At 44.0% G+C, this 17,834-nt stretch overlaps 1 protein-coding gene across 1 annotated transcript in view; it reads right to left on the bottom strand.

The window, feature by feature from the left end:
• Positions 1-17,834, bottom strand: part of LOC107124102 (centrosome-associated protein 350-like) — a 79,247-nt gene that overhangs the window by 14,918 nt on the left and 46,495 nt on the right. The window contains exons 15-23 of the mRNA XM_015427490.1: positions 17,716-17,831; positions 14,205-14,394; positions 12,741-12,928; positions 12,242-12,405; positions 11,379-11,489; positions 8,844-8,984; positions 6,698-6,834; positions 5,535-5,654; positions 1,520-1,686 (exon numbers count right to left, since the gene is read on the bottom strand). Of these exons, the coding sequence (XP_015282976.1) occupies positions 1,520-1,686; positions 5,535-5,654; positions 6,698-6,834; positions 8,844-8,984; positions 11,379-11,489; positions 12,242-12,405; positions 12,741-12,928; positions 14,205-14,394; positions 17,716-17,831 (1,334 nt within the window). The remainder of the gene's footprint in view (positions 1-1,519; positions 1,687-5,534; positions 5,655-6,697; positions 6,835-8,843; positions 8,985-11,378; positions 11,490-12,241; positions 12,406-12,740; positions 12,929-14,204; positions 14,395-17,715; positions 17,832-17,834) is intronic.

The following is a 17,834-nucleotide window of genomic DNA, read 5'->3' as shown; positions in this document are numbered from 1 at the left end:
CATAGACTGAGGAGAAAAAGCCAGCGACAAGGAGGGGGTGGGGGTGGGCCAGCGGCCCGAAGGCCTGAGGCAATTTTACCTCAGAAGACAAAAACAAAAAGTCTCCTTTTTTGGGGGGGGGGTCAAAACAGAGAAAGAAAAAGAAACTGAAGAAAAACTGAGGCAAAAAACGAGAGCTGATCACTAAAAAGTGACTCAAAAGCAGCGATCTGGCCAGACCTCTCGAAGAAAGGTCTGCTCAGCGCGGGGGAAAGGAAAGAACTGGCGGGATGTCCGTGCCTGCCCTTCTGGGCATGCTCACTGGGGCTCCTGGGCATGCTCAGTTGGGCCAGGCACGAAAATCCTTTTAAGAGAGCTTGCTAGGCACCGGCAGATCCAGCGCAGGCGCACTAGATCCCATTGGTGTGAAGCACAGAGACCACGAAGAAGATCAAGTAGCTCACAGAGTAAGAGATTCCAGAGCGAGTCACCTACCCACAGTTTTCATCCCCCCATTAGTGGACTTCGGCTGTATACACAACTTGGATGGATTCATTCCTTGCAGGTCACTCTTTGCTCACAGTTAACTAACATATACCCATCTTCATTATGGAGAGGGACAAGGTCTGCAAGAAGACTCAACAACATGCCTATGCCCTTCCGGTGGAGATCAAGAGACCCACAGGCACAGGTGGAAGGAAGGTTTCGTCCCCATATTGAAACACTTTTCCCTTACAGATGATAGCTGAATGTATAGGAGAAAAATAAAAGGCTTGTAGTAAGGAAAGCCATAAGGGTAATGATAAACCCCTTTCATGACCCCAAGTTGGTGTGGGGGGGGGCTGGTTTTATTACATAAAACTTATCAGAAGTTCCTGAGAACCCAATCTGCACCTATCTGCATCACTCTACCCTGAGTGTGACAAAGAGAAGGAAACGAAGACATAACTTTTATATATCGATGGTGCATTGCATAATATCCATTTTTTTAAAAAAAGAACTCTATAGCATCGTAGAGATCAAGTCACTGTTATAAAGAAGAAAAGACAACACTTTCCAGAATAATGAAAGGGAGAACTAGCCAATGTCACACAGCCAGGGTCCAGTGTGGCAATCCAAGTGGCACAGTGTCAGATATCAGACTCCAGCTCAAAAGCTGCCAAGATGTAATCGGGATTACCTGCATCTGCACGGACACATGAAGCACCCAGAGAAAAATCTCACCACTTGTTATAAGTTTTCTGCAAGATCCAGTCACAACTAATGCTCCCTCTAAGCCGTGGAGTCTTGTGAGCAAAAATTCTACTTTGTGAGCCGCTGGCATTAAAGTTGTGAGCGAATGATTCGGCTACTGCATAAATTAGTTTACTCTGGAGCCATCCTTTTTGAGCTAAGACAAAAATGTGTGAGCCAGAGGCTAAAAAACTGTGAGCTAGCTCACACTCACTCAGCCTAGAGGGAAGACTGGCCACAACCACCATTGATCAAGGTAGGGGCAGAGCACAAACAGTCCTTTCGCAGGACTCACCCGAGTGCTCACCTCTCTCGTCCGGGATGGATGGAATGCTGTTGCTCTGCAGGGAATCGTTCACAGCTGTCAGAGCCTCTTCCTCGATGGAACGGCTTGGTTTTTCATGACGGGAAGCTTTTTTTGACTCCTTGGAAAATGGAACAGATGGACTTTCCTGGCGACTGCTGCTGCTGCTGCTTCATAAAGAGATGTAACAGGAGGACACAGATGAATTACTGGGATTGTAAAAGACATAACTGAAGCAAGCCCTAGAATGGTGGTCAAAGAATGTGCATCTATTTTTACTCAAACAGAGGGCTGTTTTCTTTCTCCCCTCAAAGACTCCAAGAAAAACTGCAGTTAATTTCAAGTTCTGAGTGTCCGTCAGATTGGCACAGTAGCTTAACTGACGTAATATCCAGGACATGTTAGACAAACTGAACATGGTAGGCCTACACTAACTTTGATTTGGCAGCTACAATACTGCGTGACCTGCCAGATGTTCGGCAACCCCCAAGTCAAGGCAGATGGCTAAAGAAATAATTGTTTTGTGAGTCTTCTGAATAGGACTGATGATGATGATAGAACAAATCAGCAATCTTCAGAAAAAACAATTCTTATGAAAGTCTGTGGAGCATTTCAAAGCACTAAGGTCAAGCCATCAGGTTCACCATATTTCAAAGGCTACATTCTTACTTCTCTTTGAAATATGGTGAATATGATGGCTTGACCTTAGTACTTTGATATGCTCTGCAGACTTTCATAAGAATTGTTTTTTCTGAAGATTGCTGATTTGTTAACTGTATAAAGCCTCACTCTACAAATGTTAAAAATGATTCTTGCAGTTTGAAGTTATACATCAGTCCTATTCAGAAGAAGACTCACAAAACGAATACTTTATCCAGAAATTTCGTCAATCTATTGCTTTGGACCTTTGTTTTGGGCTTTATTGTTATATAGTATTTTGTACTTTACATTGATTCATATTGCATTGTTACTGTCATATATTACACTATTTGGACAAGATTCATGAGCAACTGTTTACTTTAGTGTCTATACACAGCTTTGCATTTGCTCTTTCTTATTGTTTATCTGTGGCTTGGTTCTGTTTTTTAAAAGAAAGAATTGCACTGAGCCCTTGATTTGAGGGGGTCGGAAATCTGCAAATAGTCACTAGGCTGAATCCTTCCATTCCACTCAGCAAAGGTGTCATGTTCCATCAGTGCAAAGTGAATTCCCTCTCTGGAAGAGCCTCTTGCATCAAAAGAAAGCTCCTTACTTCAAAGGAATGTGTTCCCTCTTATCTGAACAGAGTGGTAGGAAAGATACACCAACATGTTCCTTCAAGTTCTGTACTTCATAGTTCATCTGTCCTTTAACAGTCATAGAAAGTGTCATGAAAGATATCCAAAGCTGGGTTTCACTTGCAAGATGATAATATAGTTATGAAATAAAGAAAGGAAATAAGAGACAGACAACAAGGTTGCACTTACCTGTAAAAGTTGTTCATCGAGTGATCTTCTGTGCAGGCACACATGGGACTGCGCAGTCACAGATCAGCCATGGAAAATACTTCCTAGCTTTCTAATATACTAGGAGCGCCCCTCCTCCCTCTGGTGCTTTCCCGCCAAAACGCTCACATGACCAGGAGGAGGGGCGCCACTCCCTCAGTTCTCTCCATGCCACTGCTGGGGACCCCTAGGAAAACCAAAGTTCCAGAGAGTTCACAGCGGGGCAGGAGGGAGGGATGTGTGCCTGCACAGAAGACCACTTGATGAACAACAGTTACAGGTAAGTGCAACCTTGTTTTCATCGTCATGGCTTCTGTGCAGTCCCACATGGGAAGATTAGCAAGATCACTGAGTGAAGGAGGTGGATATGAATCTCTCAGAAGGAGACCACAGAGGACCACTTTATCAACAGTTGTTTAGCGGCACAAATTGACCTTCACCCAGAATCATCTTATACCAGAGCAGTAAGCGTCCCCACTGTGCAAGCGTCCCCACTGAAATACACGCAGGAATGTGGCAAAGGAAAAAGAGCACTCTTTGAAAACAGCCATCATACACAGAGTGGTAATGAAGGGCCGTGCACTCAAAACAGTGTGATAGTGTCGCACAACCCACAAAGATGGGTTGTGTGCGGACACTAGCCATGCATTACATGAGGTGTGAGAGACAACCCTTGGTAGGGGATTCCAGCAGGACATCACCTTTTGAAATTTCATGCATGGTGAGGGTAGAAGTTAGAATCCTATTATAAATGAAGCACCATGGAAGTGCCAAAAATAAAACGAGGGGTTCTACCCCTCTTTTGTAGCATGCTTAGTAATCCAACGAAAAGATCAGAGAGTTTTTGTCCAAATCAGTTGCCAAAAACATATTCAACAGCACAAGAAGCAGGGTCCAAACCTTGCTGCAGCTTCTGTAGAGACTCTCCTCCCTACTTAGAGGTGCAAGGTCCGATACTGCAAGAGTGGTGTTTGCCACTCAGAAAAGTGGGAGGCTACTGCTACAATGCAGGAAAGGAGCTGATCAAAGTACTAATTGAACAGCAGGAGTAAGAATAAGCAGATCTGCACTATGATAATGAAAAGTAGTGAAAAGAAGTGTGATGTGGCTAAAGAAAGAATGGACACAATGCGCCACAAGAAAAAAAACTTGTGTAGCCTGCAGAGCAATCTGTGCAGCAATATAGGCAGAAAAAAGGCATAAAACATGGTTACAGTGCCTCCTTCGACTCTGTGGAGCGTTTGCACTAAAACCAGAGACAAAGTAAATATGCCCATCATGTCAAGGTTAAGTAACGTCAAGACAATTAATATTGCAGAACACCAGGAGTTACTGGGAAAGGTTCCCACATATAGCGAAGGAGCCATCAGAGATGGCACTACTTCTAGAAGATCATAGAGAAAAGAAATGCTGTGAGAGAAAGGACTGTGCTGAGACCACATGCATATTAGGTCTGTCTCAGAAGGAAAGAAAACTAAGTCTGGACATCCCACGAAGGGTGAGCGACACAGCAAAACAACAGTCACATATAGATTTGTAAAAATGCCAGGAAACGCAGCAGTGGAAGCTGAACAGAGTTGACAATCTTAGTAAAATTGGGGGGGGGGAGATTCAGGCAAGTTGCTTTGAAAAGGATCGATAAAGGCATGTCAAAGTAGCAGGGAAAAATTAATATAGAAGCTTCACATAGGCCACACTAATCTCTGTGCACACTGAGCGGCAGCTCAGTGAAAGGAAACCCAGTGAAAGGAAACATTGAAATTCTACCACTGGAAGCTTCCCTCTTCAACAAGAGGGGTGCTGCCTCCTTTTCCACCCCACCTCACCAGGGAGGGAGTAATATGTCTTCATCAGGCTGCTGGCACACAGGTGAAGCTTCCGAAGAGGGCCGTTGAGGCCAGGCTCCTTTTCCACCCCACCTCACCAGGGAGGGGGAAGCCTTTGAAGAGTCCAGCTCTTTCCATACATGCTTTCAGGGGAAACTGGTGACAGCAAGAGCAGGCAGCTCTGCTGTGTAAACCCCTAGGCAGCCCAGGCACAGAGAATGGCTGTTTAACAGCACCATTTTTAGTCATAATGACACAGTGGAAATCCACAAAACATTTCTTCTTTAGATATATTCTATCATTCACTAGAATAAAAACTGTTAAGAGAAAAAAGTCTCCTAAGTCTAAAAACTGAGGTGAGGAAAAAACAGAGAACAGCAGTGGAGATCTTCTCTCCGCGGTGGCAAAAAGAGAACTGAGGGAGTAGCGCCCCTCCTCCTGGTCATGTGAGTGTTTTGTTGGGGAAGCGCCAGAGGGAGGAGGGGTGCTCCTAATCTATTAGAAAGCTTGGAGATCTTTTCCGTGGCTGGCCTGCGACTGCACAGTCCCATGTAGGACTGCACAGAAGCCACCGCAATGAACGGATAGATTATTTCAACCAGCTAAGGAAGGGCAATTTAAAGGCTAACCCATGTTTCCTGCATCAAGTATTCCCCACAGTCTTCCTTTCTTGCATTTGTAACCAACACTTTAAATCTAGCTCCTCACCTCTGATCGTGTGCCTTTGATCTTGATGATTCTGAACAACTATCAAATGAAGGGGAGTACTGGTGCTTTGAGTCACCCGTCTCCTCTTTATCTGGCGAAGGGGTAACAGATTCTGTTTTCCTATTAAAGAAAAATGAGCAAGCTTGAATGATGGAAACCTCAAAAGGCTGCTCCAATTGATTGATTTAGTTCCACCAAAAACTAAATCCTCAAGGACAAGCCACTTAAAGTGAGATAAATGAATGAGAAATGTATCGTAAGCTGCATTTTGCAGGAAGTTGCAGGTGCCATAACTTGGCCTACTACCCATCAAGCACAGATCCAGTGGCAAAGGAGAGGATTTCTGGCCCTTGCTCACTCCAGAGGACCCATCACATATTGCTGCATGACCTCCTTTGAGAAAGGGGGAGGGAAGTTTCCTACCAAATAGATCAGGCAACAGGATACTGATCTGACAAGGCACAAACCCACTATGAGGTTTCCCATTTATTTTTAAGTTAATTTTTAGACTTATGTCCAGCCCCCCACCTGAGTCACAGGGCTCAGGGCAGCTCACAACTTTCAATAAATCCATCTATAAATAGAGATAGAACATACTTACAAAGCATTAAATTACAATCCATAAAACGGCATCTCAGCTCAGGCATCAGAATAGAACAACCAACATCACTGCTGTTAAAAGTAGGCGGCACTGCTTTTTTTTAAAAGTAGGCGGCACTGCTAATTGGTGGTAGGAAACTGGCCTCGACCATCCTCAACAGAAAGCCTGGTGGAACAACTCTGTCTCACAGGACTTACAGAATCCAGAAAGATCCCGCAGGGCCTTCATGTCATCTAGAAGAGACTTCCACCAGGCAGGGGCCCCTATCGAAAACTCTTGCCCTTTCCAATACTACTAGTAGGGAGAAGTAGGCATTGCTTTCCAAACTGTAGCTGCTTGAAGCAAAACATGACAAGCAAGAGGCAAAGATGGTTTCCCTCCACAGTCAACAGCAGGAGGAGGAGAGACTGGTGACGTCTTCCTCAAGGCCTAGTACCAATCCATCAAGAGGACAACCTTAAGAAAAACCAACTATTTACAAAATATCTAATTGATTTTTTTTTGAGGATTTAAGAAACACCACTATATTTTATCCCTGGAGCTTAACTGCTCAATAAAATACCTGCTTGTATCAGAGTGAGATTTTAGTTTCTTTATGAATGATGAATGATGCTTCCGTTCTTGGTCCAACAGCATGGTAATCGGAGCTGCAGGAACACTGATTACGTCTGAGATCTGGGCACGGGCTAGCTCTGTCATCTGAACAAAGGAGGACAGAGAGAAATTTCACAAACATCAAACTACTTCTCATGAATCAGACTTTGAGAAGTCACCAAAAATCCACTCTTGAATTCTACCTAGTGATAACACACAACCCTCTTGCTCCAACATTAATTGCCATTTAAGAGACAACTACACAAGATGATCATGATGTTCTTTCAAGCATTAAATTCTTGACATAACGCTACATGAGCATGGGGAGCCATTAAGCATTAAAGCATTGGTAAGCATTAAATTCTTGGAATAAACACTAGCAGTGTGCACTCAATATAAACCAAGACGGAAAAAATACCTGATAAATACCTTTTTGGTGTTTATCGCGTATTTTCTCAGCCAGTTACCGGGTGGGCCACTGATTCGGTTATTTGAAAATGGTTGCCCTGAAAATCCCAAAAATATTTGGGATTTTTCAGGACCACCAGATAGCCACAGTTAAAGGGCACTAGCAGCTTGTAAAAAGCATTTAAAGGGACCGTGATCTGTTTAAATGCCTCCCCCCTCCACTGAAAACAATAGAGGATGGGGGCGGCTCTGTTGGGCAGTCTGGTTTACAACTCTCCCCACAGGATTGGCACTTGGACGGACTCTATTGAGCAGTCCGGTCCAGTGTTCCCTCTAAGCTGAGTTAGTGTTAGCTAGCTCAGTTTTTTAGCCTCCAGCTCACACATTTTTGTCTTAGCTCAGGAAAGATGGCTCCAGACCAAACTAATTTATGCAGTAGCCAAATGGCTCGCTCACAACTTTAATGCCAGTAGCTCACAAAGTAGAATTTTTGCTCACAAGACTCCACAGCTGAGAGGGAGCATTGGTCCGGTCTAAATCAGGCTGCCCAGCAAAACTCCAGCAGAACTTGTGGGGAGAAGCCTCAACTCGGGCTGGCTCCTCTTTGCAGCTTGGGCAAATAGAAGCCAGCCCAGGATTGGCCGGGGTGGTGGGAGCTCTCAGCTCCCGCTGACCTAGCTAATCCTCCTCGGAAATCCTGAATATTTCACGAATCCGAATACCCTACTGGTATTGGGATTCGGGAATATCAGACAACATTGATATTTTCGGGTTCAATATATCTGAACCTGAAAAATACCAGGTTGGGTTTTTTTGCACACCCCTAATAAACACTAAATGAGCATGGGTAAGAGATTCTTCTAAGAGCCTGATTTCAAAACGCAGTACTGAGAAACTGTACCCTTCTCTAACGTGTACCGTTTGCAGAAAGACCTCTACTACTAACACGCCAGCGGTCAAATATTAAATTTTATTTTTGCTTTAAAACAAAGATCCTTAAGTATTACATCTCCAAGCTTTTACCATAGGAGTCAACTGGCTTTCGAGCAAGGGAACCTTTACCTTTTACCTTTTAATAAACACTAAATGAGCATGGGTAAGAGATTCTTCTAAGAGCCTGATTTCAAAACGCAGAAGTACTGAGAAACTGTACCCTTCTCTAACGTGTACCATTTGCAGAAAGACCTCTACTACTAACACGCCAGCGGTCAAATATTAAATTTTATTTTTGCTTTAAAACAAAGATCCTTAAGTATTACATCTCCAAGCTTTTACCATAGGAGTCCAGTAGGAGGTGATGCTTCTAGATTGGCCTCAGAAAAATGACCCAGCAAGAGATCTCTTTTTGTACTACAAAACTTCTTTGTCGGAAAGCGTGTGCCTGCCCATACTCTTCAGGTTGACTGAATAATACTGTTCTTGACTATCTACTTCAGACACACTATGACCCAGACACATCAGTAGTTAGCACATCAAACAGTAGCACCTTAATCCACATGGGAAAGCATCTCACCCCATTGTCCCCATCAAATAGGGAATAGACTTTCCCCCCAAAAAAGATACTGCAGGAGCAAGTAGAAGGCTCCTCACTATTTACAAAAACAAACCACATCAACTATTTGGTTGCCATAAGCCAGTGGGTCTTAAGGATAAAGCAATTTTGACGCACAGCCATCCCTGCCCAGGACTTCACATCTGACTCTCACCTCGCGGAGCTGCCGAGCAGCATCTGTGGTAAGAAGAGCTGCCTCCACCTGCTGGGCTGCTATCTTACACGTAGTCTCCTGGAGCGCCTCCGTTGCATCTTGCCGGGACTGCACCAGCTGCTGCAGTGATTCTGCATGGGCCTAGAGAAGGAGAGCCAGACATCTCTGAAACACTATTTGCTTTCACTGAAGTTGCAGAACTACCTGACTCAGAGAAACCTGAAGGGGAAGTCCAACCCTTTGCATGGAAAGAAGTTCCAATATAGCAGAGCACTCAAACAAATTAACCCCCATCACTGGGGGGACAAAGCAAAGAACAGGAGCAACATTTCATGTAGTCAGGATAGTTTTAAAATATTGTATGGGTTATCTTTCCTTAAAAATTAGGAAATACCTCCTTGGCAAATAGTATAATTTTGCTTAGCTTTGAGGCTAAATGAAAGGCTTCCTGTTCACTGAGCCTCAATCCTCTGCAGTCGTGCCCTACAGCACAATAGCTCTGACTGGCAAAATTGCCCTGAACCTCAGCAATCAAGGCAATGGCTGTAATGCAACACTGCTAAACTCTGGGCCTAAGAGAGCACTGTACGCATATGGCAGACTCTGGATATGGGGTTGTGGAATGCATGGCAAACATTCCCAGCCCTAATTTCATCCCCGCTTCAGGACACTTCATTGCATAAGAAGTCAGGGGTAGGAATTAGCACAGTGTACACAATTAAGTTCAGACAAAGTGTTTTTCCTTTGATTCTAACTAAACACTGTAAATCCCCAGCCACAACTGTTTTGACCTGAAAGTGGTCTGAGGTGCAGAGAAATTAGGACTGGGGAAATGCACTTCATAGTGCACATCACCCTAACCCTTTGGTTTTCCTCCTTCCCTGCTCCCCATGTGCTCTTTGGGGCAGAAGCAGGCAAATTTCCCCTCCCCCTTTATTTTCCTTCTCCCCTTTAACTGTTACACAGCTGTCTTCAACCTCTGAGGCACCCTGGGGGCCAAATCCATATGCTCAGTGCTCACTCAGTTACTTTTGGCATTTGTTTTTTGTTTTTTTTAATTTACAAACTTATGTGGGACATCCCACAGATATATAGTTAACCCTATACTGTTCATGAGATGGTACCATTCTGCTGTCCTACTGACCATGTTTGCCATTAGAAAGAGTGATTAATTAATCAGTCCAGCTTGTCCAATATTGGTGCTTACACACAGAAGAACACTAAATTACAGCAGTATATATAAAAGACAAATACTTCCATCAATATTTTTAAAAGTTGCTTAGTCTTTCTAGAAGAAAACATTTTAAGCACAGGGGGAAAAAAATCCCAGTAGCTCAAGTAAACCGCTGGGGGACATCATGGATAAAGAATAAAATATCCCAATCACAGCCAATTTTATATTCTGCCACTTCAAAATCCACACCATTAGAATGTCCATCTCCAGTTATAACATCTCTTCTCCCCCCCCCTTTTTTTTGGGGGGGGGATCTACACACAGTGTCACAACTGTAGCCAGAAATATAAGGAAGCTGCGGCTGGCTTTGACTAAAAATATTATCGATGATGCTTCTGTAAGTCAGACTCAGGGTTGGCCTGGTCTGTGTCCACTAAACTTGCCCAAAAGGGAGCCCAGAGACCCAGAACAGCCTAGAAGGAGGTGAAGAACAAAAGAGACTAATATGGCCTATAGTAGATTAGAAACAGCATAACTAATATCAGCAAATATGTATTGGGGCCCAGGTGCAACAAGCACCTGAGAATGGCAGAAATGTCCAACTAAATATGGCTGAAGATATAGTTGAAAGATATAGTTGGTTGGGGGTCTGACAGTAGCATGTATGAGAAAAACTGTAATCACTCTTTGACATTCTCATTTATGATTAAAAGCAGCAAGAATGTGCTAACGTGGCACATATATACACACACACACACACACACACACACACACACACACAGATATATATTAGAAGATGCATACGTACAGATAACTCTGTATGCTGTTTGAAGCTGTAAGATAATTAGATAGCTAAGGATGTAAGCCCTACTAGGTGGGACAGAAAGCTATAACTGGAAAATGATTTTGAAAGTCTGTATGTAAAATCAGTGGGTGGTACCACAGTATTTTACGCTGAAGATGTAAATAGTTATATTTTAATTAAAAAATTAAATGGAAGCAAGGATTCTCTAGCAAAATTTTTACTTATGTACTATACCTGAAACAAACCAAAAACATTGTTGAGGTGTACCTCTTGCCAGGAAATCAACAATGCGACACAGAAAACTAACTAGATGCTTAAGGTTTCTTAAGACTGTATCTGGATCAGTCCTGATCAGAGTCATTCAGAACACTGGGACAATCCCCTTCCAAGTGTCAAGATCTTGCATTCCCTTTTTTTTCTTCTAACGCACTGGCCGATAGTTTCCAGTTCTCTAAACATAAAATGCCCCAACACTGGCAGTCCATTCTAATGGATTTCCCCACAACATTCGAGCTCCACTTGCATCCTCTTCACACTGTTCGAAAGGTCGCATTACCTGAGCTGTTTTCTGCCGTGTTTCTTCCAATTGCCTCTGACTTTCCAAAGCCTCTTGCTCTGCTTTGAGCTTCAGAAGAGCCAAGTCCCGCTCGTGTCGTTGCTGCTGTGCCTGCACAGCAAAGAAATTAACACTTCAGACATCAAATCTGATCTACCATTAAAAGATGCTCAAGTACGTCTCCAGCATCAGCATCTTTTAATATTTATATTTCATCTATTCCAAAATTTCTGCTCTGATTATACAGAAATATCTGTGCTGTCATGCAATTAAATTAGTCATACCAGTATCAGAGCTGCCAAGAAAAAACATGGGGCCCTAAGGCAGAGATTCCCTCTGGGTCTCCCCTTCCTCACGTCACCCAGACCTAACTCAAACATCACACAAAATCAAATCATGTGATTCGCCCTTCTCCTTAGATACCCAAGGTGGAGCAGGGCCCAGGAATTGCATCCCACTAGTCTCCCTTACCCCAGCCGGTTGTCTTGATGGGTACTTCTGAAGAATGACATTAACTGGTTTATTTTTTAAAAAGGAACAGTAGGTCTCAAAATTATCCCTTGCTAGAACAAAGGCAGCAGCTTATGAGTAAGTACTGAGTCATCTCCTTGTCAACCACAGCAAACGGATTGTCATGATTTAAAACAATCAAGAGAAAAACTATAGTACATTATTTTATTTATTTAAAGCACTTATGTGGGAAGTCAGCCTGACAGTTTTTGAGGACTGAATGGGAATACACCAATATTATTTCACTTGCACTCAAAGAAAAATTTCTCAGTCCAGCAGCAGCTATTCCAATGTGTGGCCAAGATGCTTAGAGAATGCAAAGACTAATGAAAATAAAGAACTTTGTCAGTTACCTTTAGTATTTGAGCCAGTGAGACACTTTCCTGCTGTGCAAGTGAAATGCCCCGTACACGCTCCATATCCGACAGCTGCCGCACTGACTCCTCAATGGTACATAAGTAGTTTAGCTCTGCTGACATACGTTGGTGGAGACCAGCAGGAGAGAAACGCATGGCACCTGCAAGCAAATACATGATATTAACATCAGAAGCTCCCTTATAAACCAAGTCAGGACACTGGTTCATCTAGCTCTGTACAGTCTGCTCTAACTGGCAAGTGTTGTCTGGGATCCCAGGCAAAGAAAGGTCTTTCCCATCACTTGCCACATGAGATATTTTACCTGGAACAACCAGGGGTTGAACCTGGGATGTTCTTCCCACAAAGCAGATACCACCACTGAACCACAGAGTTGCTTCCAGAGGTAAGCACCTATAATCATGTGCTCAAATTAAGCTTTCATACACATTAAGAACATAATGTTCTGTCCAGTTTCGTTATTTGGGGTCAGCTCACCATTCACAAGACCTGCTCCAGTCCTGCTGGTTCCAGAAAAGGCAAGATTTGGCTTGGATGCAGGAGCGATAGATGTCGGAGGGCTTGAAGAAGATCTGGTCTTTTCTGGGGCAGGATCCAATTGCTTCGGTCCACTTGGAGACTGAGGAGTGCTTGCAGTCCTTGGAGATCTTAGCTTATCTGGGAGACTAATAGAAGAATAAAGGCTTTATTTTTCTTGTGGTTTTATTCCCCCCCCCTCCCTTTCAGTCATTTAACTAGACAAACAGGGCTAACCCAAGAACCACTTATTTAAACCACTGTGTATTACCATCAGTATACAGCAATCAGGAAGAAAACAAGGTCATACTAGAAGGTGTGGGGGGGGAACCAAGGTGCAAGGTGTAAGCTTAGGCAGATCATGAGAGGGAGGGCAGGAAGGGCTGCATCAGTGTTTAGTTCTTGTGGCCCTTTCTTACACACCCAGGGAAATGCTGATCACCACTTTGGGGTCAGGAAGCAATTTTCTCCAGGCCATTTTCTCCGGGGATTCTGGAGGTTTTTTGTCATCTTCTGAGCACAGAGCAGGGGTCACCGGGGTGGGGGTAGGGTATTTGTGAATTTCCTGCATTGTGCAGGGGGTAGGACTAGATGACCCTGGAGGACCCTTCCAACTCTATGATACTATGATTCTAAGGGAGAGCAGTTTATTTGACCTTTCAAATCACAACACGTTTGTCAAGGGGTCTCAAGCAAAAACTTCTCTGGTCCTTGCACCTTGTCCTATTTTTTTCTTCATCAGTATACAGAATAAAGCGTTAGTGATATCTTCATGACTTCATGTAAAATGTGCTCTACAACAATTCAGAACTCTTTGATTTCAAAAAGCCACTTTACAAATTATGTTTTAACTGAAATATTTTAGATATACATATAAAAATGTAGGCTTCAACAAGTAGTTATGCCTGAATGCACCTTTATGGTTTTTTCCACAAAATATATTTTTTTAAATGAATCTGGCAAACAAGTATTGTAAACACATGTACCCTATAGCTACATCATCAAGACTTGAGAGTGGTTGTACCTCGTTATTGCAGTACAACACTCTGTGGCAATCCAAGACCAGCCCTTGGCCTAAGGATGCCCTATGAGCACTGCTGACTTTTGAAATACCAAAGCAGCCAGATTTCTGGTAACGAGCACAGCATGATGCAAATAAATAATGTTGCTATGTCTGTTCAAGCTTGTTTTGTTGACATCAGTTTCTACCCCTTAGCCTGTAAACCAACCTACCTGGTTCTGCTACACTCAAAAAGCTCTGACAAACCCACAGGTACTTAAGAGCTATGTAAGAGTCATAAATCATTACTATTATCAAGATACCACCTCGTATCTAGAGCAATATAAAGATTAATAGAATACTACAGTATAAAGCCACAATTTGCTAGTAATGAGCAACTGAAGTCCTGTAGTAGTTCACTTTACCTCATTAAGGAGTGACCAGATAGTTCTTCTAAAGTGTTGTCAGAGTCTGGATTCTGCGCTTGTTCCCTGTGAGACAGTCCATTGCTAGGGACAGAACTCTTTGTCTGTGACAGTCTGTGGTCTGATTCCGCAGCAGTTTTGTTTTCTTCTCGCAAAGAGACATGAGAAGACCCAGTAAAAGATTCCAGCTCTGTAATACATATTTTGGCAAAGTTTTTAAAAAAATCAATGAATGTATATGGCCAGGAAAATAGGTGAACAGTTGCTGGATTTGGCCAAAAATATGAAGGATGATGTTTCTGCACACCAGAGACAGAGCTGGTCTAGCCTCTCAGCTACATGTATCAAAGGGAGTTTAAAGACCCAGAACAGAATAGTCCTGGAAAGGGACAAGAAACAAAGAAATAACCCAATGGTAGATTAGAAGCTGTCTAGCCCACAGCGATGTGTAGAGATTCAGGTGCAGAAGCATTCAAGAATAGCAAGAATGTTCAGCTTCACAGAACTAAAGAAATAGTTCAAAGATGGGGAGTAATGAGGGCCAAAAGATATTCATATGTATGAGAAACTTTTTAAATAGACTTGATTAAAAATTTAAATAGACTTTATTAGGATAAAAATTTGCAAGAATAAACAGTTTTTTATGTATTTTAAAAATATATTCAAGTATAGACTACTTCGTATGGTGTTTGAAGTTAAAATAATTAGCTAGCCAAGAGTATGCACCTTTATCAAAAGGGACAGCTACCTATTGATCTAAGTGATGGTTTTAAAAATCTATGGCAAATGGGAAGCTGAACTGACTGGGAGCTTCTTCTTAGAAGGGGCTCCTTATTTGTAACCTGCTTATCTTTGGTTAAGATTCTTATGGACTCATGTAATTGCATAACAGTAATGGATGGTAAACTTTTCTGCTGAGTCAGTCAAAGATACAAAATAGTCATGCTTTAATAAAAGATTAAAAAAGAAGCAATTCCCTAATATAATCACTTGTGTGCTAGACCCACAATGAACCTAAAACATTGTTGAGGTGTACCTCTTGCCACAAATTAAATGATCTGATACAGGAGAGTTAACTAAACGCCAAGGACTTCCTAAGGGCATGCCTATATCTGATCAGTCATCCAGAACAATATCATGGATGTTCTGATGCTTCAAAACTATGTGAAAGGACACAACCAATGCTTCAATCCAGGACAGATGCAGTAAATGCAAGCACTGTAAGCCATCTCCTCCTCAAGTGGATCCTCCTCCCCAAACTGCAAGCAGGAATTAGCACAAGTATAAAAACACAAACTGGTAAACCTCAACAATATACAGGTCTGGCATACCCTTTGGCTGATCTTTGTCCATCAAAGAGCTATGGGCTACTGAACGCAAAATTTGTCATCCGCAGATTAACACAGTGCTAGTACCCAAATCAAGAGAGGGGCACTAACTCAGCCATACAATACCTGCTCTGTATGCAGAACGTCTCAGATTCAATTACTGGCATCACCAGATGATGGCTCTCAAGCAACACTTGTTGGGGGGGGGGACTCTTTTTCTGGAGAGCTGCCGCCCACGACCGCAAGATGAACCAATGCTCTGGGAGCTAGCATAGTGCAGTGGTTATGAGGAAAGTGCTGTGGTGAGTCAGGAAGTTCCCAGTTAAAATCTGCCACAGACTTGCTATATGACCTTAGATGACCCATTCTTTCCCAGCCTATCTTCACATAAGGGAATGATGATAATACTGCTTTAGCATGATCACCATGAGCCTATGTCACAAGCTGAGGAGAGGCCTACAGGCCTCAAAGAAAAGCCTTTGCCTCACACACAGGCCTCAGGCCCTGCTGCAGAATTCCCTGCACATATACATTTCGAAGGCACCTCTCAAACCCTCAGGACAGGACCAGGGAAAATGGAGGGAAAATGATGGCCTAATCGATGCTGAGGAGGCAGACCCTTGAGACAGAGCATAGAAGCCCCTGCACTGGCGGCAGAGGTTGTTCTCTCCCAGGAGTCAGGCAGCAGAGAGGCTCAGGCCCGTAGCTAACATGGGGCCCATGGGGCCCGCTCCCCCCCCACAGTTTTTGCAGGCCCCCTCCCCAATCCTCACCTCCACCTCTCTCCCACAGCCCCCACAGCCCTGATCGATCCCTTCTTCTCCCCCCCCCCCCAGCTCTAGACGACTGGGCTCAAGGCGAAGCCAGCGGCAGCCCAGACAAGTGAGCGGGCGGGTGGCGGCATTTGGTCCTGGGTCCACCTCCGCTGGGCCGGGCTGGGTGGGACGAGGCTTGGCCCGGTGCTTCTCACTGGGCAGTGCTGCGGCTGCGCAGGTGAGCAGCGGGCCAGGGACTTCCGACCCAGATGGCGAGGCGATTTGTGCCCAGCGCGGGCAGGGCAAGGTGGGAGGGAGGCAGGACGTCCCCGGTGGCTTGGAGCAGTAGCTGTGCCACCCCCATGAAAAAGGCCAGCTGATGTGGCAGAGGCTGCAGGGGGGGTGCCAAGCGCTTCTCCCAGTGGAAGGGGGGAATGGGAGCAACAACGGGAGGGGGCACTGGCTGGAGGCACCAGGCCATTCTGCCCGGGTAAAGAAGAGGCCACACAGAGCTGAGGGGGAGGGGACAGCAAAGTGCTCGCCCCATGCACCTCTCCCCCCCCCATGGCCCCCTGAGAAAAACATTGGCCCCCTGACCAAAAGGTTGCTAGCTACGGGGCTGGAGAGACTGCTATCAGTGGGAGATGATTCCCTCAGTGACAGAAGCCCAGCAAGACAGTCATGTTAGGGAACTTCATTGTTTTTCAGCTGGCTTCTTCCCAGGAAAGATTTACACAGTGTGTTTGTAGTGCCTCCTGCGTTAATCTGTCCTGTTAAATAACTGTTCTTAGCTGTTACAATATTTGGGTAATAAATTATTCTTTTTCATTTACTCTGCCTGGGTCCTTTATGCCTCATATTTGACCATTCAGTAGGGTATATTCTGGCAACTGTGGGGTAGGGATGGTGCTCTTGGCCCTCCCCAGTCAAGCCGTTGAAACTACAGGGCTTCAGACAATGCAGTGGACAGCAGCAAGAGACAGAAAAGTTACATTCTCAAAGCTCTGCTCATGGTCACCAAGATACAACACTGTTGGGCTGTTAGTGGAATGTGGCAAAATCCAAAGCAATGCAAACCGAACAGTTCCAAAACGTCACAGTGAAGGGAAGAAACTCAAGTAAAGTTGCTACAAGATAACCCACGGCTGTGGAGTTCCAGAGAGTTTATATTATCCTCCCCCCTCTTATTTAACATCCAGGAAGTCAGGATCAAAGGCTTTGGCACCATCACTGCCTAGAGACCACAGCTGACAGCATGAAAATAGGGAGAGGGTCTTTTTCACAGTGACTGGTACCATTCTGGCAAGGTTCTCCTTCATCAACTTTGTGCAAGAATGTATGTAACACATGACTCAGAGATGACACTTGTACTTAACACACTACGAACAGCCAATGGAGAAGGACAATCATAGTAAACAGCACACTTACTTTCCTTTTTCTCTCTTCTTTTAGAAGATGCAGATGAACAAGAAGAGCTGGTAGACGGAGATCCTGAGGAATGGTAGGCAAACTCTTTCGCTTGTAGTTCATACGGTGATTTCCTGCTG

Source organism: Gekko japonicus, unplaced genomic scaffold, assembly GCF_001447785.1.
Source record: "Gekko japonicus isolate JY-2015 unplaced genomic scaffold, Gekko_japonicus_V1.1 scaffold3860, whole genome shotgun sequence".
NCBI lineage: Eukaryota > Metazoa > Chordata > Lepidosauria > Squamata > Gekkonidae > Gekko > Gekko japonicus.
Note: the sequence above shows the minus strand (reverse complement) of the source record. Positions and strands in the feature narration are given on the sequence as shown.